Source organism: Plasmodium vinckei, assembly GCF_900681995.1.
Source record: "Plasmodium vinckei vinckei genome assembly, chromosome: PVVCY_14".
Taxonomy (NCBI): Eukaryota; Apicomplexa; class Aconoidasida; order Haemosporida; family Plasmodiidae; genus Plasmodium; species Plasmodium vinckei.
The window spans coordinates 1,722,659-1,748,314 of NC_051306.1; the positions used below are offsets into that span (position 1 = coordinate 1,722,659).

Here is a 25,656-nt window from a genome sequence, read left to right on the forward strand (position 1 = left end):
ATTAAGAATATCTCCTTATATTTTTATATCCATATATATATTGCGTTTTGATTATGCCTTAAATACCCTGATTAAATATTTTGATAATTTAGTCAAATCATAATTTTTCAATTTTTTTTGCTATAAAAATGTAGCTAAAAATTAGCCATTTACGTAATTAAATGTACATTTTTTTATTGTTTTTAATCGTATTTTTGTAAGAAATACTAATAAAAGAAAAACATGTAAACAATATTTGTATTTCACATATTTAAGAATTATAAATACTCGTTAATTTTTTAACTTTTAATAATAGCATACTTTATAAAAACACATAAAAATGTGTTTTAATGCCATTCTACAATTTTAAATCTGATATAAATGAATTTTTCTGCGGTATAATAAATTTATAAAAAAAATTAACAAAAGTTGTTTATATGTCTTTCGGATGTTTTTTTAAGAAATGTTTACTATTTATAAAATTGTCGTCATTTCATTCCTCTTCTTTTTTTAGTTTCCTGAGAGCACTTTAAGGAAAGGCGTTCATAGGCAAAGAACTATCGAACAGACAAAAGTAATAAAACAGGAATGAATCTAATTCATTATAAAAACAATAGAAAAATATAAATGGAATTATTGTGTTTTATTATTTTTTTACATGATTTAGGAAAATAGTGGAATAACTAAATTTTTTTTAAAAGATTTAATAAAGGAATCTCTTCTTGAAAATGATGATATTTCAGAGGGAAATAAAACACGGAATACTGAAAAAAAATTTAATGAGCATGTAAAGAAAATTTTAATACAATAATATTAAAAGATGTTATCTATATAAAACATGTATGGTTATACTGTATGGATACATCCATATATACATGCAAATATAATAGGTTTTCGTTATTTTTTCCTCAAAAAACAGGACAAACACCAATCATTTAATGTGTCATATACATGGGAAACTGATGCAATAAGTGGACTAAAGTAAATAAGCAATACGATTTAATATATTGTTCAGAAAATTTAAAGTTATTATATATGTGTATTGTATATACCTTTTTTAGATTTATTAATGTTTTAAATAAGCAAGATAAAAAAAAACTTGGATTTCAATGTAAACCTAAAATTATACAAGGAATAAATGAATATATTACATATAAAAAACAAATATAATATTTATATGATATATAAAATTTTGAAGGTATTTATTGTAGAGATAAACAACTTTTTAAAAAGAAAAGCAGTGTCTTATACCATATGGTTACGTTTAATCATGGGTTAAAATCCAGTGTTGTAGAAGATTTAAAGGTATTAATTTATTATGCACCTGATTTTTTTATCATAAGCATATTAGACAAATATTATTCCATTCATACTTGTGTTATTTTTTATTTTTTTAATGATCATGGCCATCATTAGATAATTTCACTATCCAATTTGATTTATTTCATGGTTTATCTATTTCGTCATTTCTCTATATATGCATATTTTTTTATACACTCTTTTTTTAATCCAAGTTTAATGAGAGAAATTCATATGAAAGACTAAACTTTATTAACAATTTAAATATGAGCAAAGGGATTGAAATTGGGGGAGAAAAGAGAACAGAAAACGAAAGAAAGGAAGAAACCGATATATCAAAAAACAGTTTCAATGATTACAAAGTTATTAAACTAGAAATAAAATTTGTTTCTACTTTGAATTTATTAACATATGAAGAGCTAATATCATTATATGTATACTTTTTTCCTGAAAAAGTATTTTCAATTAATGAGCATGTAAATAAAGAAAGCATTATTGAAGATTTTTTATTGAGTATAAATTTGGTTTCAAAAAAATATTCCAAGACAATTAAAGATGGTATATTATATATATGAACTATTATGTATACATGCTAACATTTGTGAAATTTTATTCCGCTTTTACAACAGCATTAGTTCTACATATGATGTTATATTTTCCTTACTATATATACACACATATTATTTTTTAATTTTTTTCTTTTCAATTTTCACACTTTTAGCATATAGCCAATCAGCTATTACTAAAGATGCAAAGTATATCTCAGTAAATGAATATTTGAAGGAATTAAAATATTCTTTAGAAGTAGATAAGAATTTAAAATGTGAAGATGAGTTAGACAACGAGATAACTAATAATGATATGAGCATTGAAAATCAAAATCCTGAGAATGTAATAATTGCAAATAAAGAAGATAAAAAAGAAGACGTAGAAATAAATAATTCAAATGATTCGATAAACGAAGGTGCGAACATAAGTCAAATAAATGAATTAGAAAAGAAGCAGGAAGATAACATCCAAAATGAAACCAATGAACAAACAGAGAAAATAAAAAACAAATTAGAAACGGAAATATTAGATTCAAAGAATAGTATATTAATAAATATAAATGATTATAATATTTTTAAGCATAATGATAAATTATTCATTAACTTATCTGAACATAATAAAACAAATGACAACGAAAATGACGATAAAAATAAATGTTTAATGATTAATAATGAGGACAATAACAAACCTAATGAGAATCGGGATATATTGGATAAAAGCACTAAATTAAATGAAATTGTTTCATTTGTGAATACAAACAATTATGAACAAAATATACAAATCGATGAAGCACAGAAAAACATGCTTAGTATTTTATTGAACACTACAAAAAAGACTAGAAAATATACAAGAGTAAATAATGTAAACAAAAATAGTGTAACTAATATTCGTAAAAAAGCACGAATAAATGAAAACAAAATTAATTTAACAAATTTAAAATTAAAAGAACAAATAAATCAAGGGTATATCGATAAGGAAACTTTACTTCTTGCTTTGTTGGAGGACAGAATGGGACATGGAAACAATAGAAATGTAATCGATAAAAATGAGGGTAAACAATTTGTGGGGGCATTAGACGAACAGAAAGAAGATGAAAAAAATGTTGCCACAATAAATCCGTCACAAAATATAGTAAACTTAATAAAGGGAATTTCAAATGATGAAAATAAAGATATGCATTCTAAAAATCAAAATGATAATGCAGAATATAATAATAAAAACAATTTTATAGAAAATGCCATTAATGACTCGAAGTGTCCCTTAATTGTATCGAATATGAAAACCATAGATGATGATAATAATAATAATATTAGTTATGATAAAGAAGATGTAGAAAATGTAGAAAATGCAGAAAATGTAGAAAATATTTCTATTGGCAAACCTGTTTGTACAGATAAAGGAAATTGTGATGTCATAGTGCGAAGTGATACCAATAAAAGTGAACAAAACATGGATAATATAGCTGAATTGAAAAAACAACACACAATAGAAAATAATGAAATAAAAGAAATAAAAAACGCATGCACCAACATGAATAATACTAGTATATGTGAGGAAACACAAAGCATTATGATTCATACTGAGAATAATGTTGCAATAGGAAATGAAAAATATAAATGCAATAATAATGTTAATCGTATGAATACTAGGGGAAACAAATATAGAAATTCAATGTGTACTAATAATGTAAACAAAATTAAAAAGACATATAAAATTAATAATAAGCAAAAATTGAAACAAATCAAAATAAAACAATCATTTTATAAAAAAAAAAAAAAATCAAAGAGTGATCATTGTGAAATCGTTGTAGATGATAATAAAGGTGTTGCAGCAAATAAAAAGAAAGCAAAACCGGGAATAGAAGTGAACGAAAAGATAAAAAGGTTTGTGAAAAGTACCAAACGTTGTTATAAATCGGATAAAAAACATATAAATGCACCTATTGGAAACATGTATATTAAAAAATCAAAAAAAAGAAGACCCGAAAACCTATCTACTTTTTTAAAAAAAGAAGTTAAGGAGTTATGTGGTTTGTCCAATGACAACATAATTAAATACGAGAATGTTAATTTTTTTGGCGCACGGCCCCATAGATTATCTAGATATATAAAGAAATGATGTATTATTTTAAAGTATATTTGATTGTGTATATGGTTATAAATATTAATACCTAGTTTAATTTTTTCTTAATTTTATCATTCTTTTTTTTCTTTTATATTGTAAATATTTTTAGCAATATTGTGAAATTGCATAAACAATTTACCCTATGTAGTACATATATATATATATAGAATATATTAATGTAAAATTGAATAATATATATATACAAACTTTTTATTCATTTTCTTCATTTTATTTTGTTTTTTTATATAGAAAATTATTATTAATACATTTATACTTTGGATGGGGTAATTTTACACTGAAATTTTTATATTGATTTTTATAAATATAAAAAATGGCGGTTGCCCCCTTTTTTTTAGGGTGGAATTAATATTAAATAATAACCATATTACCGCCATTATTACGTTTCTCTTATATTTATTTATATGTATACTATAATATAGGATTATAAAGGAAAAAATATATAATATAGTACAAAATAGCAATTTTTTAAAAAACGGAGATTATGGTAATTATACCCATAAGTTCTTAACAAAAATAAAGGTTTCTATATAAATAATTATACACAGAATTTTTTTTACTTAACGTTTTTTTTTCCTAATTTTTTTTTTTAATTTACATAAAAAATACACATATTATATTTATACAATAATATATGATTTGTATTTATTCCAAAAAATTGTAAGAAGAATTACCGTTAATTCTTTTATACTTTTTTATTCATTTTTAAATATTTACCAAAAAGGAAAAAAACAAAAGATGGAAGAAAAATGAAAATAATAAATATCTATATATAATAAATGAGTGTTTATACAAATTTATCATTCTTTAAATTAACATTTTAATATTAAACTAAAGTACAAAATTAAAAACATAAAATAATATATAAGAAAACACATATTTTGTGATATTTATATACGTATAATTTTTTTTAAAATAGAATAATATATATATAATAAGGATTTTTATACTATATAGAGAGAATAAGCCAATAAGTTAAATTTTAATGTTTTTTGTTAAACCGTTATACAGATTTTTAAAATTGTAATTACTTTTTAAAGCATTTGACTTTAAGAATTAAACAAATTAAGCAAAACCAATGAAAATATATTGTTTTAAAGTATAAAAATATATATTTAAAAAGATATAGAAATTAAAAATATTATAATAAAAATAAAAATGTCTCCTTATGAATACTTGTTTAAGTATATAATAATTGGTGATACAGGTAATTTCAAGAACGTAAATAATTAAATCCTTTCCCCATACAATAAATAATACAAACAACATTATTATTTTTAATTTTTTTTAAGGGGTCGGAAAAAGCTGTCTATTGCTACAATTTACAGATAAAAGATTTAGAGCTGATCATGATTTAACAATTGGTGTAGAATTTGGGGCACGATTAATAAACCTAGACAATAAACAAATCAAGCTTCAAATATGGGATACGTATGCAAATAAAACATAAAATTAATAAAATAAATATATATTTGTATTTTTATAATTTTTGTTATATATATTTATTTTATTATATTTTTTTATTAGTGCTGGTCAGGAATCCTTTAGATCTATAACGAGATCATACTATCGTGGAGCCGCGGGAGCTTTATTAGTTTATGATATAACTAGGTATGCATATGCACAATTTTTACATAGTCCTAATAATAAAGTTATGTTTCATAGTAATAAAGATATATTGGCAGTTTTCACTTCAATATTACTAAACTATATATAACAAGCAATATTATTTTTACATTATTATTCATTATTGTTTCCCCTTTTTCCTTTTGTATTTGGGATTTATAGAAGAGAAACATTTAACCATTTAAATAGATGGTTAGATGAAGTTCGCCAAAATTCAAACCCACACATGGCTATAATTTTAGTAGGAAATAAATGTGATTTAGAAAGAAGAGAAGTTTCAGCTGAAGAAGGTGCCCAATTTGCAAGACAAAATGGATTGATATTTTTAGAAACTTCAGCAAAAACAGCAAAAAATGTTGAAGAGGTACTAAATATTTTTATTTTTTGCATATTCTATGTAAGATGAATTATTAGTTTTATTCCAATCATTCATTTCTTCCTTTTTTTAGGCATTTTTATATACAGCAAGAAAAATATACGACAATATCTTAAATGATGTTTATGACTTAAGTAACGAGGTAATGCGATTTATATTAAATATTTATATATTGACTTTTATTTATACTATTCCTAGTAAATATTTTTTGAAATTTATTTTTTTATTGCAGTCTTACGGAATTAAATACGGACCAAGCAGTCAATATTCAAGGGTGAAATTAGGTAAAGCAATTGTAAATAAATACACAATTCCATTTTACACACATTTATATAATTATACTTATTTCTATATATTTATTTTATTTCTCTTTCCCCTTTAGATATGCCAATGATATCTGAATCGCGAGCATCTTTCGGTTGTTGTTAAGCTTTTGTAATTACTGGCACACTTTTTTATAGTTTGTTCATATATAGATTTCTTCTATATAATTAAATATTATATATAAATGACAAGTATATATATGTAAATTATATGTTTTTTTAATGGAATATCATTGCATGATTACCTTATTGTTCTTTTTTTTCGTTTTTAGTGTATGCATGCTAAATTTGTTCATTTATATTTAAAATTTATATTTTTTCTTTTTTTTACTTTGAAATTAAATTTTATATTTATTAAAATTAAAAAATAAGGGGGAAAAAGTAACCAAATAATTACTTTTTTTGCCTTTCATATTCTATGAGAATTGCAATTAAAAAAAATATGAATTAAATTAAGCAGAATAAAATTTCATTTTTGTGTAGATTAAAAATAGTATACTAAAAAAAATATTAAAAAATATGAAGCATATGTGTATATAGAAAGAAAGGGTATTAATTAAAAATGAAAAAAATATATAATAATGAAATGCATATAATGCAGTAAAAAGGTGTATTTATCTGCATCCTAATTTTAATTATTTGTATATAACATTTTTTTTATAATGAATTATATATATTAATAATCTTACACACACACACAAAAAAAAACATAATTATGTGGATTTTGTAGATATTTTAAATCTTATATTAATTTTTTTAATAATTATAAATAGTATCAAAACTGTTTATACTGTATTGACACCAACTATTTTTTCGGTATTTATCATTTAAATTACTATGGTTAAAATCATTATCGATGAAATCACTTTCATTTATATCATCACTATTATCACTTGTATAACCATATGATGAAGAATAGTTTTCGTTTAAATAGTTTTCATAGTACATATTTTCTAATGTTGTTGTTTCTGTATTATAAACTTCATATATTTTGTTTTTTTTTGGCCTTATTCCTCTTTTATATCTATCATTTAATCCATGGTTCGTTTTCTCATAATTCCCTTCAAGTTTACTTTCTTGGTCTGTCTCTTCATTGTGGCTTTGTGACGAAGAATCAATTTCTATAGTTAAAGTTACATTTTTATCTTCATTTAAATGATTTTTTAAAAATTTATATTCTCCGGATTTTTTATACATGGTTGCATTCATGTACCCATTGTACAAATAGCAATTTTTTATATTTTCATTTACTTCATCTTCGTCATATTCTAATGTTTCAAAATTTAACATACTATTTCCAAAATATGAGCTGCTGTTTGTTCCTTTATCACTTTCAGAACTTTTTTCATATTCACTATATTCAGTTATGCTATAACTTGATTCCCATCTTACTGGTTTCTCTTTATTTAAAGATGTTTTCAGTTCATCTTGCGCATATGTTTCATTATATAAATTAATTACACAGTGTTCACTTGGTTCCAATGCACATATACCTTCTGTGTTATAATGCACATCGCTTGTTATTAAATCACTTTTTTTCTTATTGCTGTATAATGCAATTGTGTTTTTTTCTATCTTTTTGTTCATAATATCTTTAAAAAAAAAATCACTAATAGGGTTTTTTAAATTTACACCTTTATTATGTTTATTACCAAACTTTGTAATTACATGGTTGCAAATATATTTAACATATAAATTAATAAGGTGTATTTTCCTAGTGTTCATTATTTTACTGAAATAATCCCGAAATATAAGATGCATACATATTTTAGTTGTTTCTTTAACTTCTCCGATGTTATAAATAAAATTTGGGATCCATTTTTCCCCCAATAATTTATATACTTCACTCAAATTTTGTTCCCATAGCATCTTTTATAACTGCTATCAAAAAAATTATGATGTTTCCCTTTGAATCATAATTATTCCACTTACAAAGAATTAAATGTTACAAAAAATACAATAAAAATGTAAACAAAGTGATGAAATATAACAAAATTATTATTTAAAACTTAAAAAAATAATAAATGGAAAATTAGCATTTAATTAAAGCATGGGCGTCATTTTTGTGTATTTTACGCTTTAAATAAAATTTTCTTTAATTAATATCTTAAAAATTCATATATATTTATACGTATAAAAATAGACTTAAAACAGGTTATTTACAATATAACTACGTTAATTTTGAGACAAATATGAAGCACAAAAAATTGCTTATTTTTTTTAAAAACTATTTTTTTTGTTGTACTCTACTTATTTATTTAGCATTTAAGAATAGCATATACATAAAAAAAATAATGTGTAAGATTATTTATAAAGTTTTCCAAAAAAAATTAAATCTATGTAATTTTATAAATAAAAATAAAAAAAAAATTTTTTTTTATTTTCTATAACAGCTAGCTTTTTTTATAATTTTTTTTATTTTGTATATAAGTTTATTATGTTTTTTTTTCGTGTGCAAAAAAAAAATGACCTTACATATTTTTTTAATTTTAAAAATTCCTAAGATCATTGAAAAGCCTATATCATAAATTGTATATTTTACTAAATTTCGAAAAATTATAATGTGTAAAATAGTATTTGTGGAAACTTGTTTAGAAATGAACCGCAATAATCATATAAGTGCTTTAAAATTTTTAACAGGCTTATTTTACACAAACCCTTATTAAAAATATAAAATTATTAAGAATGACTTTAATTTTAATACGTCTTAAAATTCGTAAACAATTAATGTAAATTAGCAATTGTAAAATAGGGGAAATCGTGAGTATATATATATTTCCATTCTCTAATCTAAATGCACAATATAAATTAATATAAGAGCGAGTAACAATTGGATTTTAGTGTAATTAGCCTCAATGTGCCTTTACACATTTTTTATTGAATATGTTGTTTTGTGTAATTCTTAATCTTTAGTGTAACTTTTAAAATGTTAGCATGTGAATAATAATAAAAATTCTTAATTCATAATTTTTATAAAACCTTGGTAATGATTCATTTTATTATATATAGACGTTTTTTAGTACCTCATAGAACGGTGTATTGTTTCATATATACCTATGTAAAAATTTAATGATTTTAAATTATTATAAATTTTCACCATATGTGTAACCCGTTAATGTATTTTATAATTTTACTATTATAGTATATTTTTTAATAAGATTTTTGGTATATATGTGTGAATATTTTAATACGTCAAACATTATATTATATACATGAAAAAATTCTAAGACTTTCATATAATCAACAAAATTGATAAATATATTTATATCATAATTTCTAGATGGCTCTTATACAACACGGTTATGTTTTCCTCTACAATTCCTAAACTTATCATATATTAAAATGTAAAATATAGTTAAAAAAATTTTTACATTAACATCCATAAAATACTTCTATAGTTTTATATCATTTATGAGTTTCATTTTTTCAAATTACCTTCGAAGACTGAACTGTTATCGTCATTGCTGAAATATAGTTAACACTCGTCATTCACATATTAGTAATGTCTTTTTGGTTTGTTTTTTTTTCGTTCTCTTTCTCTATCTATAATTAAGTACAATGTAATATAGTGAAAATCATAACATATTTTTAATAATAAAAACACATCTATATATGATAAATCAATTAAAAATTCAAAGTTTATTTAAATAAATAATGAACAGTTTTAATTAAAATTAGATACATGTGTTGTAACATATAAGACCGTTTGTCTCTATATAATGTTTTTTTATTTAAAAATACAACTTCGAATACTAACATATGCCAAATAAAATGAACAGGATAAATATGATATATCATGATCATATATAAAAATTACATATAATTTTAGGGTGAAAATCATGCAATATACATTCACTTTTATATTCAGTTTCCATATTTGTACAATATATATTGTTTCAATATATTTTTGGTGATAAATAATGTCATTTCATATTAAATGTTTGTTTTCCTAAGATTGTTCCCAAGTGTTATTTTAAAGACACACAACAAATGATGTGCAAATCATTTGTGAATGAACATTCAATGTATTGTATTATTTTAACTATGATTTAGTTACAAAATTCCAGGAGTATAATAGAATGGTTTCAAATATTATCTGATTAAGATTAGTATATGAAGTTGCATTTGCTAAGGGTTATGATATTTTTCTCTTTGATGTTTAAAAAATAAAACAAATAATAATCACATTAGTAATTTTTAATTATGTACCTGTTTTATTATGCAACTCTTAAACAAGTATTAAGCGATAAAGATATTTATAACATATTTAATTTGTAGTCTTAAGAAGGATACTCTTAGAAAAATCAACTATATCATATAATCCCCATCATGCATAAATTGTTTACACGCTTTTAATAATTATATAAAAAACATAGAATAAATGTATAGTTAATTTTATTGCGATTCTTAGTAAAATGCTTTACTACGAATTAACAAATCGTTATCAAAAAGTTAAGAACATAAAACCTCTCTATTAGAAAAGAAGCATAGTACGCATTAGTATAGAAAAATAAATATTATTTTCAATTATCTAAAGAATATTAGATATATATAATAAGAAATGCAAGATTAAACATTTGATATAGGAAAATTAAATGGTTAAAAAAGAAAAAATTAATTAACGTAATAAAGGTAAAAGGCTGTCTTTATCACCATAAAAGGAAATATATATATAATGAAAAAATAACAAAAATTGTTTTTCATTGAATATTACCAAATATTATATTATATCCATCATGAAACATAAAAATTATACAATATAATTAAAAGAGAATTGTAAGTGTTAGTTAACGTTCATTGGGAAGGTGTGCTCAGTTATAAAGAGAGCATGGTTTAAATTCATTTTTTAATTTTTATAGCATGAAAAAAAATAAGTCTTTTGTATATTACAAATAAAAAGAAAAAGACAATAAGCATATTAATATTTGTAAATAAAAAATTATCACCTGCAAGGGGAATTTACTCATTCATAGCCAATTTTAAAAAATAAGATTTTTTGTGGCGCTTACACCATTGTGTTATTTGGCTATTAATAAACTATTATCACATAATTGCTAGCAATTGTGTATTATAAAGGTTTTATTTCAAATGGTTATTTGGTAGATAGTAAGCAAACGTGCATTTATTTAATTTTATAATATAATTATTACATTAAAAAAATGATTGTATATCTTAAGCTATACTTGACGTTTTCATTATATTTAAATGCTAGCTAAAAATCAAAGCTATTGAAATAGCTTTAATATTATTAGAAATATATTATAAATGGTATAAACATGAAGCATTGTTGTAGAGTGTTACTTTTTACTTTTTAATATAAAAATATATAATTTAAACTATACTGAGATAGATAGCATGTGTATTAAACATTATTTTCATAATACTTGATACATTTTTTAAACAATTGTTTCAAGTGATAACATAATTATTATGGGCCAATTCTTAGATGCAGTAAGGGATAATTATATTAATTTTATACAAATAACTTATTGCCATACTTTCTATTATCAACAGTAGATAATTAAATGAAGTTAGACACATGTCTGTATTTTAAAAAATATATATACTTTGTTTTACTAAAAGAGTATAATGAATCCTTTCTTTTAAAATATTTTTTTGAAATAATACACATATTTACAAATAAAACTGTTATTTATTTTTGTATAAATATGTATAATTTGTTTAATATATTATAAAAGAAAAAATAGACAGTTTTATTTTATATTATAAAAATAATATATAGTACTTTAAATATTAATTATTTGAATTATTATGTAAACATTTTTAAATTATTTAAATTTCGATAATTAATAATGCAATTATTTAATTTATATAACATAATTAAAAAATATATTTATATAATAAAAATAATAATTGTAATTATAAAATAATATTAAAAAATGAATTAATATAAATAATTAATTAATATAATATATTTAAAAATAAATAAATTAATATATTAAATAATTAATAAATATAATTATATAATAATATTAAAAATAAATTAATTAATATAATTAAATAATTATAATATTAAAAAGCTTAATTTAATTATATTATAAATATTAAATTAAATATAAAATAATTAATATAATATTAAAATATATATATTAATCATTTATAATAATGAAAAATAATAAATATAATATATTATAAATTATTTAAATACAAAAATTAATAATATAATTAAATATTTATTAAATAAACTAATTAATATAATATTATAATATATATATTTAATTAAAAATATTATATTAAAATAATTAAATAAATTAATAATTAAATTAAACTTAATTAATAATTATTTTAATTATTTAATTATTAATATAAATATAATAATATTATTAAATAAATTAATTATGATATTAATTATTAAATTAATATATTTTATTATACTAATTAATTATTTATATATAATATAATTATTTAATTAAATAATTTAATTAAAATTAATATAATTTATTTAATATTTAATAATAATATTAACATTAATATAATTTTTATATTTATTTATAATATAATTAATATATTTAATATAATTTACTTAAATAAAATTAATATTTTATAATTTAATTATATTTAATTCTTAAAATATATATTTTATAAACATTATTATTAATATATTTATTAATTTTAATTAATTAATATTTTATTATTTTTAATTATTACACATATTTAATTTATTATATTATTTATTTTTATAATAATAATAATATTTAATTATTTTAATAAAGTTAATTTATTATTTTATAATATTATTAATTTATAATTACACATTTATATTTTATTAATTATATAAAATCTTTGTTTTAATATATAATTATATTATAATTTTATAAAATTATTTTATAATTATTATTTCATTATTGTCTACAATTATTATATTTTTATTTTTTTTATTAATATCCCTTTCTTTTTATATTTTATTTAAAACTAAATTAAAGTATATTTTTATAATAAATAAATGAAAGAAATGAAATATAAAATATATCTATTAAACATTTGATTTCACACAATAAAAAAAATATGAACATATGTTAATAACCTATTTTTAATTTCACAATGATTAATAACACATCCTAGAAAATATTTTGTATTATCTTAAGACAGCTGTAATGTTATGTTATTTTAAAAATTGTTATGATATCAATGCTTTGTTTTAAAATATTATTAAACCAAATTTTAGTGTTAATAACAGTCAAAAAAAGTATAATTTATGTATAAAAGATAGACAAAATTTACATAAATAATAGATGATTCACACAGCATGATAAACAATAATTTAATTCAATCTAGGATTTTTGGGGCATGATAGAAAATGATTTCTCCATTTATCAATCTCAAATGATTCAATACAAAGAGAACAATAGTAGCATGAGAGATAATCATTTTTCTTTCCAATACATTCATTTATAACATGAAAATCTAATAAACTTTTCTTTACGACCCCATTACAATATTCACATGAAGTATACATATAACTATGTGAACATTCAGATAGAAAATGATCATGAATAACAACCAATTCGACTATTAAGAAACAATTGGGGCAAGTACAAAGCATAGGACAATTTTTAATCCAATGTTTTTCTAAACCAATTTCTGTAAACATTTTATCTGTTTTGAAGCAATATTTACATGTAAAAGGAGAAACGTGAGCTTCATTATATTCTTCTATCTTTGTAGAATAATCAATAGATCTCCCTCTTTTTATGAGTATTTCCCTTGTTATACTCTTCTCATCATATGTATTGATCGCATCTTTCTTATGTAAACTAATTGGTATTTTTGAACCAACTATTGTTTCACTGTTTCCAGAAGATTCTTTAATTTCACTAAGATATGTATCTTTTTTTAAATCACTGTTTTTCAATGTTACTATTTTTGAATGCTTATCAATTAGGTTAGGATCTTTAATATTATTGTTTATAATTCCACAATTTTCTGTGTATATATTCCTTTTAATATCATTATTAATATTTTCTATTTTATTGATATCCTCTCTGTTATTTTCATGGGATATATCTTTAATGTTTGAGTATGTATTATATAAGTAAGAGTTTTTGTGTCCTGAATCGTCATTACTTATAGACAAATTATTTTTTTCCCATATTTCACTTTGTCTTCTTCCATTATTTTCTTTTGATAATTTGTTTTTTTCGTTTTCTTCCTGATTTAATCGATTTATTATAAGATTTTTAATATCAAATGAAACATTCAACAAAAAGTCTTCAAATACCTCATTACTATTTTCCACAATATTATATATATTAACAAAAAAGTCTAAGGACGTTTGTTTAATAGATTCAATGTTTACTTGTAGAAAGAGAGATATAATTTCAAGAACCTTTTTTAAATTAATATAATTTTTTACTGAAGTATAATATTTGTTTATTAAAGAGTAATAAAAACTCATTAAACTAACAATTATCTTTTCATTTATTTCGGTTACATCAGTAGAAAAAGAATAAAATAGCATTGATAGAATAGTAGAAAATACATTCTTAAAAGAAATAAAATTATTATGTAACATCATCATTATTGTTTTTATACATATGTCTACTACATCAAGATTAGAATCATCTAAACGTTTCAGAAGCGAAGAAATTATGAATTTTATATATTTTAGGTTTGTATCATTATAATAATCTTTGTTGGTCATTTTAGAGAAATCTTGTTCAAATATACTTAGCATTTTTTCTAAAGCGGCAACGCTCTTAATGAATATACTAAACCCTGAATCAAATATTCCCCTTTTAATAACTAAGCACAATGAATCTAAGTTACTATGCCATATATTTTTGCATCTTGTAGCATCTTCAAACGATTTATAAGCTAAATCAAATCCCATTTCTCTTTTCTTTTCATTATCACTGCAAATGAGCACCAAAATATTATTTAAATCAACATCTCCTTCATCAATACCACTACAATGGTCTAAAAGTCCGCATTTTTTTTTTATGATTTTAACATTTTCGTTTGATACAATTTTGCTTATTTCTTTTTCATATATTTCCAGTTCTTTGTGATATAAAATGAGCCATTCATAATACCATTTTTTTGAACAATCATTTATTATTTTTAAATCCTCAATATTCTTTATTATAATTGTTATTTTTATTTCTTTTTCTTTTAGCATTTTAGCCTTGTTATAATTCTCGTCATTGACATATGTCTTTTTTTTTCCTTTTAAAAATATTATAGTATTCTTTAAAAAAATAAAAATATTTATAATTTTTTTTAGTTCACAAGCCATGTCAAATTTTTCTTTTGCAACACATTCATCTTTTAATTTTTCAAAACATTTTATTTTTGTCTCTAACTTTTCATATGATAAGTGAACTTGATTTTTATCATATTTAGAATGAACATTTTTACGACCCCAATGGATTTCTCCTGAATAAATATTCGTATTATTAGTATTTGTTATATTTGAATTATAAGCATCTTCAATTTTTCTTAGTAACGATTTTTTACTACCTCCAAAATTATTGCCATTTGTACCTTTTTTATTGTCTAATGAATTTAATTTAAGTGTAGAATTTATTTCTGATGGAATGTTTAAAATAACATCTTCAGGAATTATGTTTATATAATATAATCCAATTTGTGAATTAATATTTAATAAATTATGATATGGGTTATGTAGCTTAAATTTAATATATGTACATTTTATGGTACATGGTAAATACACATATTTAAGTTCTCTGGCACAATAACGTGTTGAAGTATTATCATTAAATCTAAAAAAACCAGCTTTCAAATACTCTTTATTGTTATTAGACATAAAAATTTCAATTTTCTTACTTATGGCATATTCATGACATAAAAATTCTAAATATTTGATTTTTGCTGGTTTTATTTGTAGGATAATTTCTTGGGGATATGAACAATTTTTTTCACTTATCCACGGGTTATGAACTTCCTTGGCAGTGTTTTTTAACAAATTAGTAACATCATGATCTTTATCAGTAGATGATATAGCTAATATTTTATATTTTATTTTCAAATTTTCTTTGTTTATTGATTCCATTTTAAACTATTATATAATACATATATACATGTAATACTCTTTATTTTCATTTAAAAATTACCAGTACTTTTCTTATTTATTTTTTTTATATTAAATATAATTACACAATAATATTAAATAATTTATTTTAATACAATATATTTCTTTAATACATTTTATATAGAAATTAAAATGTCTTTTTTTCTTAAAAGTGTAAAATAAGCTTATATGTACATAATTAAAAATTTTTAAAGATAAAAACAAAGAAACATTAAAAACATAAGTTTATGCCATAAATTTTTCAGAAAATGTTTATTTTTCTATTTTTTAAATAATTTGTAGAATAATAAGTGTGCATTATAGTTATTTACAGTTTTTTATTAACACTTAATCATATTGAAAAAAGGCATATTCAAAAAATTTATAGTCTACTATAACATTTGTAGAAAAAAATAAATTAATGATGCCCTTGAAACTGTTATAATAATAGAAAATAATATATACCAAGAATTGTTAAATTTCACGACAAATAAAGACCGTATACTTTTGTATTACTATAGTAGTAATAGAATTTTAATGAGTAGAAAAAAAACACACACATATTTATACGTAAATGTAAATTAATTATAACCTTTTGGGATTTTTTAACGTAAGTAGCAATATTAATTGATATTAAGGAAAATGTATAGTTTACACATAAAAATACCATGCTTAAAAAATACCTTTTTATTCATTACATTGAAATAGCATTGTACTAAAAATATGGCTAAAATTAAAAAAAAAAAATTTCTACATAAAGACATTTTTTTATATTATTTATGTCTGGAGTTAAACTTAAAAAACAGAACAAAATGTATTTTTCAATGAATTAACAAATCGGTTGCTTCAAAATAAATAATATGAAAATATATTTAAAGAAACAAAATATCTGCAAAAAAAATGTTACATAACAAAAAAATATTATATACACAGTTGAATAAAGTAAAATTATAAAAGATTAAACATATAGTCATAATTTTTTACAATATAGTATCAGGATAATATTTTATTGATTCTACATTTTATAAATGTATATAATCAGATAATACAAATATAAATATGTAGATACAATAACGGTAAATACAAACTAAACAATGGTATAAAAGTAAATTCACAAATATATATCTTACAATGCATATGTCAATTAATAATTTTCTTTTAAAAATGTTTTTATCATAAAAGAAATATATAAATTTTGCATTTATCCAAATAACAAATCGGTTATAATACCAACAAATGAAAATGCAGTCAAAAAACCCAATAATACGTAGGTTGTTTCTACGTGATATTTCTGAAGAACATCTGGATAAACATGAATTCGAATTTTCATTACTTCAATTTTATTAGAACTGTTTTTCTTGATGTTTATATCATTACTTTTTATTATATTATTTAATTCCTGAAAAAAACATATATATTATACATATGTATGTAATGCAAAACTTTTAAGGTATTTAGACATATTTTTATTTAATTTAAAATAGTGTAATATAATTTTATTAAAGTTATATTAATAGTTTTTATTACCTCATTGTTAATAACTTCATCATTTATACTAAAATTCACGCTTGTCTTTTTCAAAGCTGATGGTTTAACAGTGACCGATGTACTTTTGATATTGTAATTTTTATTGACAATTTCAATATAATTTTCTATATTTCGAGAGGATGGTGAGTTAATTGATGATATCTGTTCTTCATGTAATCCGGAATTGGATAAATTATTCTTTGTATTTTCAAAGGATGTAGAAATTCCGGAATTTTTTTTTATATCTGATATTTTATTTTGAGAACTAGTTATATTAGTGATTTCATTATTTTTACTTATTTTTTTTCGGCTTTCTTCATATTCTTCATTTCTTTCTAAAGGATTACCAAATAAAAATATGGAGCATAAATGATCCATATTTGTTTTATTATCCAAAATAATGTTATTTGAATATATATGTTCATATATATTCGAATTGTAATTTTTACTTTTATGAAAAACATTATAATAATGTTTAACTGGGTTATTATTATCTATTATCTTAAATTGACGTATATCAACATAATCAATATCATCGTTCGTAGATATTTCAGAAATACCAGAATGCATTCTGTCTGCTAATTCTGTATATATTTGTTCTATTTGCTTTATAATAGATGATTTTTCATTTTCTATTGATGAAAGTGTTTCATTCGTTTCATTTCTCTTTTTATTTAAATTGTTATTTTTATTTATTTCCAAAAGTTGTTTACTCTCCTCATCATTATCTGTTTTGTTATTTACATAATTTGTTTCAACATTTTCTAATTCGTATTTATGTATATCATCGTACAGGTCTGATAAATCAGCAAACTTGTAATGTGTTTGATGTCTTACATTTTTTATTGGTTTATTTTTTTTCACATTTTTTATTTGAGGATCGTCATTCTCTGTTAATATGTGGTTTTCATAAGATTTCATTATTCTTAATATTGGGACAATTTCGAACTCTGTATTTCCAATAGCCTTTTCATCATTAATTTCATTTTCAGATATTTGTATATTATTATTATTCTTATCATTTAAATCAGATTCAAGATTAAATTTATTACGAAATTTATTAATTTGCTCTACATGTATCGCTTCTTTACTATCTCCAATTATCATATTACCATTGGCATGAAAAGATGATTTCAATTTTTTCCTCTGTCTAACAAATAATGTATTATTTTTACTATTATCATGTTCATTTATTGAATGATGTGATAGAAATGTTTGATTTTCCTTTTCATGGGGAATATTATTTTCAAATGATAGAGATATTTTATAACATGAATTATTTTTGTTTTGTTCTTTATTTAAAAGTTTTTCCGAGTCTTGGAATTTAATATTTTCATTTCTTTCAGGGTAATGCAATGTTTCTTTTTTACCAAGTTCATTGTCAATATTTTTTAATATTGTTTCTTGCGGAGATATTTCTTTGAATATACTTTTATGTTCTTCTATAACATAACCCGTAGTGGGTAAATCACAATTAACATTATCATCATCAAAAGTTGTTTCATTTCGTGTTGAATAATTTACTATGGTATTATTAATATCTTCGTTTATTTCTTCAGATGTTAACGAATTTATACCCTGAATTAATTTGTCATAATTGATAAAATCCGTAGACATATTAGATTTAAATTGGGATTTTAATTTTTCTCTTTTCCGTTTAAAAATTTGATGATCAGGATTTTCGAAACTTCTATTTTTAATAATTAATTCATTTTTCTTTTTTTCGGCCTCATTAATTTCATCATCTACATTATAATTAATAGCTGAATCGCTGAGAATTCTTTCATATTCTAAGCATGGGGGTTTGTTTAAATTTACGCCCAATTTTTTATTATCATTGCTATTATTTGAAGACAAAGCAAACTCATTATTTTTTTTGTTTTCACATTTTTTTATATCTTCTTGAATAATTTCGCTATTATTTATTACTATTTCATAAGTAGACATTTTTTCATGTAAACATTTATTGTCAATATTTACTTTATCACTATTTTTAGCATATGTACTATATTCCTTTTCCTTATCGTCATTAGCACTCATTAATTTGGGTTCTTTTTCTGTTTTGAATTTTGTTATACAACTATCATTTATTTCATTTGATAATATACTGTTTAATTTATTTTCATTTTTATATAAATTTGTCTTATCTTCTTGGGTATATTTTTCTGGTGCAAAAGCTTCAATATCATCATTAAATTTAAAATTTTGTTTTTTATCATCACAATTCATTTCTACTTTATCTGAAAAGGCTACTCCTTTTTTCTTCTTCACATTTTTTTTAGTTCCCTCATATTTACCTTTATCCTTACACACTTCTACTTCTTCCGAAAACATTATTTTTTTTTTGATATTTGTTTTTTTTTTAGGATAATTTTCCTTTGTATTTAATTCTATAATTGGAGAGTATTGATTTTTATTTGAATTAGTATTATTTTCTCCATCATCCATATCGAATGATTCTGAAAAGCAAACTGCTTTTTTTTTGGAGGAAAGGGGTTCTTTTTGATATTTATTTTTGTTATTATTTTTTTCTCTTTTTTCATATGAATTGTATATATTGATGTTTTTAAAATTATTGTCTTCATCATCATTTTCTACTTCACTTGAAAATCTTATCCCTTTCTTTTTTTTTTTAATTTGATTAATCTCTTTGTTTGTTACATTATCAAAGGACTCTTCCTTTTTATCAATTTTATTTTTTTCCATAAAATCACAATTATCAAGTAATGGAGTAATTTCAATAGATGATTTATTTGACAAATTTGTGATGTCAGTATCGTCTTTTGAATAACTTTTAGGTATATATTCCCCATTTTCAAAAATAAAAAAACTTCCAGAATTATTACTTGAGGTTATTGAATTATTATATATTCCAGATTGGCTTAAAGACATCGATCTATTAAATTTACTTACCCTCTTTTTTAGTGTTCCATTTTCGTTATCATTTTTATCTATATGATGATTATCATCTCCAAATTTGTCAATTATATTCCCTAAAGCTTTTCGAATATCAGAGCTTGATGAAAGTACTGTTTTTTTTCTATTAACGATTGTATATTTTCTTAGTGGGTTTTTATAAAAAGATGCATTGCTTTCACATGCTGATATATAAGTAAATGCTGGCGATAGAAAATTACAAAAAAGCCCACATATTAAGCTTATATAATTAAATGTATTTGAAAATAGTATTCCATTTGAAAATAACCATGCTAACAAAAATGGTGCGATACAAGCAAAAAAAAATGCTACATTATCTGAGCATATGTCTAAATTCATTAAATCATAACGCATCGATATAGAGCCAGTGATGACTTTAGGGGCAACAGCAACTAAATTAAAAATATATAAAACTGATGTATTTATATTTTTAAAAGAATTATTTAAACAAAATATTATACCAAAAATAAAATAAAAAATGCTGCTAAATATAACTGTAAACCATATAGATTTAGATACATTAACATCATCTGTTATTTCATTTCCCCACGATGGTATATTACTAACAAATCCATATGAATCAATAAAATTTGCGAATGTTTTCCCCATACAATATGTTTTTATTCCTTCTATTTTACTAACCATAAGGTATAATTTTTCAAAAAATGTTTTGTTCCGTATTTCCTTTTCTTTATTTTTATTATCGTTTGTAGTATTTCCATTTTTAGAAAAGTTGTTATATTTATTTGTTAAATCATTTTTATAATTATTATAATATTCTTCTTCAATATAATTTTCTGAGTTCATATTAAATTGTTTCATTTTTTCTGAGTGTGTAGCGTTGGAATTGTTGATATAAAATTCATTATATATTTTATATACATAATAAAAATATACAATGTTGACACTTTTATGAATTTTTAAATCCTTAGAGCAACTTAATACTGTGAGGAAAAAAATGCTATTTCGAAAAATATAAGTTTTTTTTTTATATAGATTGTTTAACCCCATAAATGAGCAGAAAAATGAAGGTTTTTTTGAATGTAAAATATTATTTTTTTCGTTGAAATTGTTTAAAATTTTACTATTGTTATTGATCTTCGCGCTTACATTTTTATCTATATTATTATTCCATTCATATAAGCCATTTAAATAATTTGAAAAACTGTTTTTTTCAATTTTATTTGAAATTAGACACTCACTAGAAACTGTGTTTTTGCATAATAGTAATGTTTTTTTAAAATGATTTAATTCATTATATGTCTGATAATTTTTTATTAAATCTGGTTCTATGTGGGCTCTACTTAATATTAAATTATTATGCATATTTATACTTTTAATTGCGGTTGGGCCATCATTGTAATTATGTGAAAATAAATAAATTGTTGAAGAAATGGATAAATATAAAAAAGAGCTCATAAATATCATAAAAACAACATACTGATAATTTATCGTTTCCTCTAGCCCTTTTGACGAAAGGTGTATACATATTATTGCGTTAATTATATAGCCTATAGTAAACCCACATATAAATATTGTTTCATAATTTCCTGTATTAGAATAGTAATAACCATTAAACATAGCATCTAAAAAAGGTAAGGAGCATTTTTTAATTTGTATTTGAGGATATATTTCAAATAATATAGTATATCCAAATATTTTAATAATGAATATGTCAATTATTTTCGATATAACAAGTATTCCACAAATATTGTTGCATATATTCCCCAAGTGATATAAAAAAGAAACAAATTTATATTTTTCATTCGACATAAAATATTTTATAACTGCACTATATTCAATTCGTTGCTCAAAATTTTTGTTTTTTGGTATAATAGTCATCGCTCTTAAAATCATTAAACTGCAAAAAGCAGCAACAGAGCATACAAACACATTTCCGAAAATTACTGGAATCCATCCTACTTCATCAATTAAACTTGGGATGTCAAATAAACCTATAGACAAATTAAAAATAAATTATTACTAGGTAATATATATATATAGAGTTTAAGCGATGGACACATTTTCATATAAATAATTTTTCTTTTAAATATACCTGATCCTATAGTTTGATTAAATAAATATATGAATGAAGCAAACGGTCCAATTGTTTTGGCATATTTCCACGTAATTGTACGAAACCGTTTACGGCTTCTTACAAAATTTTGTTTATTATTTGTTTTATTGAAATTAAAAAGTGATATATTAGGTAGCCATTTTGCGCTCATTTTTATTAAAATAATAAATCAAAAAATCACAATATAATGTGTGAAATAAAGTTTAAACTCAAACAAACGCAAATGTTAACCATTATGGGAACGGCAGAATGTGTAAATATACATTTTGCTTGAACATAATGAAACAATGTTCCTCAAATGAACATATATATGTATACAAATGCAAATAAAATAATTGATATAAAATGAAAAATACAATATTTTGGGAAATTATTGAAAAAAATATTTATATTATAATTTGGTGACTTATATATCCTTTTTTTTGGTGTATATAATATGTGGTTTATATATATAAATAATTGCAGTAAAAAAAAACTAACACATGTTTGGATTTATGTTCTTTTGAAAATTCTACATTCAATGCTGTATATGAATAAACAGAAATGTGTGTTTTATACTACAGGTGTAATTTCATTTAAAAAATGTTAGTTATAATTAAACACACAATATAAATATTTTAAAAACTAATGAAAAAAAAATATTACAAAATTTCCCTTAATTCAAATATATTATATATATAATTATTGATTTGTAAATATTTTTAAAATGGAAAATTAGAGCAAATATGATCAGCGAAGGTTACTCATTATTTTCCTCATGTAAACGTTTTATTTTACACATGCTCGATAAAACGAAAAAAAAAAAATAATTTCAATATTTTTTTTAAAAAAAATACCTTACTTTATTATAAAATAATAATAATAAATTTTCTACATTTAAAAATTTGAATTATTTTATTGTAGAAAATCACAATTTTAAATATTATATAGATATGAAATATTAAACAATTTAGGGTTATTAAAATCAAATGAACTTTTAAGTTTCAATGCACACACACACATATACAAAAAAATAAAAGAACTTTATAAAGATGAAAATTTTGTTGTAAGGGACAATTATAGTTCTATTTATATCTGTTTCTATTTTAAAAGATGATTTATGAGAAAAAAATATATATTACAATTTATTGAATTATTATTTAAAATTAAATTGTATGTTTCATGACCCAATTGTGTTTGTTAAAAAACAATAGCATAATTTTTACCCATTTATTATGTTTTTTTTCGTTTATTTTAATTTAAAGGGAGAAAAATATATACTTTAATATCATCATCGTTGCCATGTGATGATATACTCAGTTAATGTTAGACATCACATTCTTGAAATAGCTATATATTATAACAAGATATACATTTGTATATATAATATATATTGCTAAATGCAACTATAATGTGAACAAAGTTTCAAAGTCTTTACGTAAGTTTTTTTTAACCATTTGGGTAAAAGCTACTAATATAATATGGCGAAAAAACAATACATAGGAAATATTGTAGATTATAGAATATGATGAAATAAGCAAAATTGTATATTAAGAAGCTATCTTATACATTTGTGATTTTATAAATTTATTTCATTTAAAAATTAATAAAAAGGTCAATATATATATAGTATAGGTTTTGATTTGTATTTTTCATTATTTTAATTAAACGGTTTCTATATAAAAATAATAATTTAAAAAAGATTTGTCCTTTTTTTTTTAATTTTTTTAAGATAACAAAATAAAAATTATATTACCACCGTTTGATTAATACATGTGAATATTTTTGAACTGTTTTACGATACCGAATAACCCAATATATATATGTTAAAATATTTATTTTTTCTAAATATAAAAGATATAGTAATTAATAAGTGAAATAATTTAAATATAATTAAAGAAATACATTAATTGAAATATAAAATTTGCTATGTTGTATTTATAAATATTAACAATACATTATAATTGTTTACTAATAAAAAAATATATATAATTTAAATTTTTTTGAAAATGTCGTTTATGCTTCAGCATTTAAATAGTGGTTGGGCAGTTGATCAAGCTATAGTAAACGAAGATGAGCGATTGGTTTGTATTCGTTTTGGTCATGATTACGATCCTGATTGTATGAAAATGGATGAATTATTATATAAAGTAGCTGATGATATAAAAAACTTTTGTGTTATATATTTGGTAGATATCACCGAAGTTCCTGATTTTAATACAATGTATGAATTGTATGATCCAGTTTCTGTTATGTTTTTTTATAGAAATAAACACATGATGATAGATTTAGGTACAGGTAATAATAATAAAATAAATTGGCCTATGAATAATAAACAAGAATTTATTGATATCGTTGAAACCATATTTAGAGGCGCAAGAAAAGGAAGAGGTTTAGTTATATCACCTAAAGATTATTCAACTAAATATAAATATTGAATTAAAAAAAATTATTATGAAATGTCTGAAGAAAAACTCAATAAAAAAATATATATTTTTTAAGTATATGTCACTAATTATATTGTTGTAATAATAGCTATAAAATGTGTTGAAGACAACAATTTGAAGCTATAAAATGTTATATTTTTATTACCCATACATTTTGTTTAAAGTATATGCATATAACTTTTTTATTTATTTTAAATATAAAAATATTTTTCATATTATGGGGAATACATTCGTGGTATTTTATTTGTGCTTATATTACAAAACAAAAGTGAATTAGTCATAGACTCTATTTTTTTTTTAATGTTATAAAACACCGTATTAATTAAATTATTTATTAAAACAAT

At 21.2% G+C, this 25,656-nt stretch overlaps 6 protein-coding genes across 6 annotated transcripts; 3 read left to right on the forward strand and 3 right to left on the reverse strand.

Annotated features, from left to right (window-relative positions):
• Positions 1-360: 360 nt before the first annotated feature.
• PVVCY_1404780 (conserved Plasmodium protein, unknown function) lies at positions 361-3,945 on the forward strand (the record flags this gene model as incomplete). Its single annotated transcript, XM_037634898.1, has 8 exons — positions 361-375; positions 494-553; positions 647-766; positions 899-960; positions 1,041-1,090; positions 1,178-1,284; positions 1,494-1,836; positions 2,000-3,945. 8 exons carry the CDS (start codon positions 361-363, stop codon positions 3,943-3,945), a joined length of 2,703 nt encoding a protein of 900 aa, XP_037490937.1.
• A 1,182-nt stretch (positions 3,946-5,127) lies between these two features.
• PVVCY_1404790 (ras-related protein Rab-2, putative) lies at positions 5,128-6,400 on the forward strand (the record flags this gene model as incomplete). Its single annotated transcript, XM_008624552.1, has 7 exons — positions 5,128-5,176; positions 5,262-5,400; positions 5,497-5,580; positions 5,758-5,959; positions 6,045-6,113; positions 6,204-6,255; positions 6,354-6,400. 7 exons carry the CDS (start codon positions 5,128-5,130, stop codon positions 6,398-6,400), a joined length of 642 nt encoding a protein of 213 aa, XP_008622774.1.
• A 650-nt stretch (positions 6,401-7,050) lies between these two features.
• On the reverse strand, positions 7,051-8,163 carry PVVCY_1404800 (conserved Plasmodium protein, unknown function; the record flags this gene model as incomplete). Its single annotated transcript, XM_008624551.1, has 1 exon — positions 7,051-8,163. The coding sequence occupies one exon, from the start codon at positions 8,161-8,163 to the stop codon at positions 7,051-7,053; it is 1,113 nt and encodes a 370-aa protein (XP_008622773.1).
• A 5,413-nt stretch (positions 8,164-13,576) lies between these two features.
• PVVCY_1404810 (conserved Plasmodium protein, unknown function) lies at positions 13,577-16,327 on the reverse strand (the record flags this gene model as incomplete). The annotated part of the gene is made up of 1 exon (XM_008624550.1): positions 13,577-16,327. One exon carries the CDS (start codon positions 16,325-16,327, stop codon positions 13,577-13,579), a length of 2,751 nt encoding a protein of 916 aa, XP_008622772.1.
• Positions 16,328-17,546: 1,219 nt separating this feature from the next.
• Positions 17,547-23,037, reverse strand: PVVCY_1404820 (amino acid transporter, putative; the record flags this gene model as incomplete). The annotated part of the gene is made up of 3 exons (XM_008624549.1): positions 17,547-17,744; positions 17,873-22,764; positions 22,866-23,037. 3 exons carry the CDS (start codon positions 23,035-23,037, stop codon positions 17,547-17,549), a joined length of 5,262 nt encoding a protein of 1,753 aa, XP_008622771.1.
• A 1,837-nt stretch (positions 23,038-24,874) lies between these two features.
• Positions 24,875-25,303, forward strand: PVVCY_1404830 (mitosis protein dim1, putative; the record flags this gene model as incomplete). Its single annotated transcript, XM_008624548.1, has 1 exon — positions 24,875-25,303. One exon carries the CDS (start codon positions 24,875-24,877, stop codon positions 25,301-25,303), a length of 429 nt encoding a protein of 142 aa, XP_008622770.1.
• Positions 25,304-25,656: the final 353 nt, after the last annotated feature.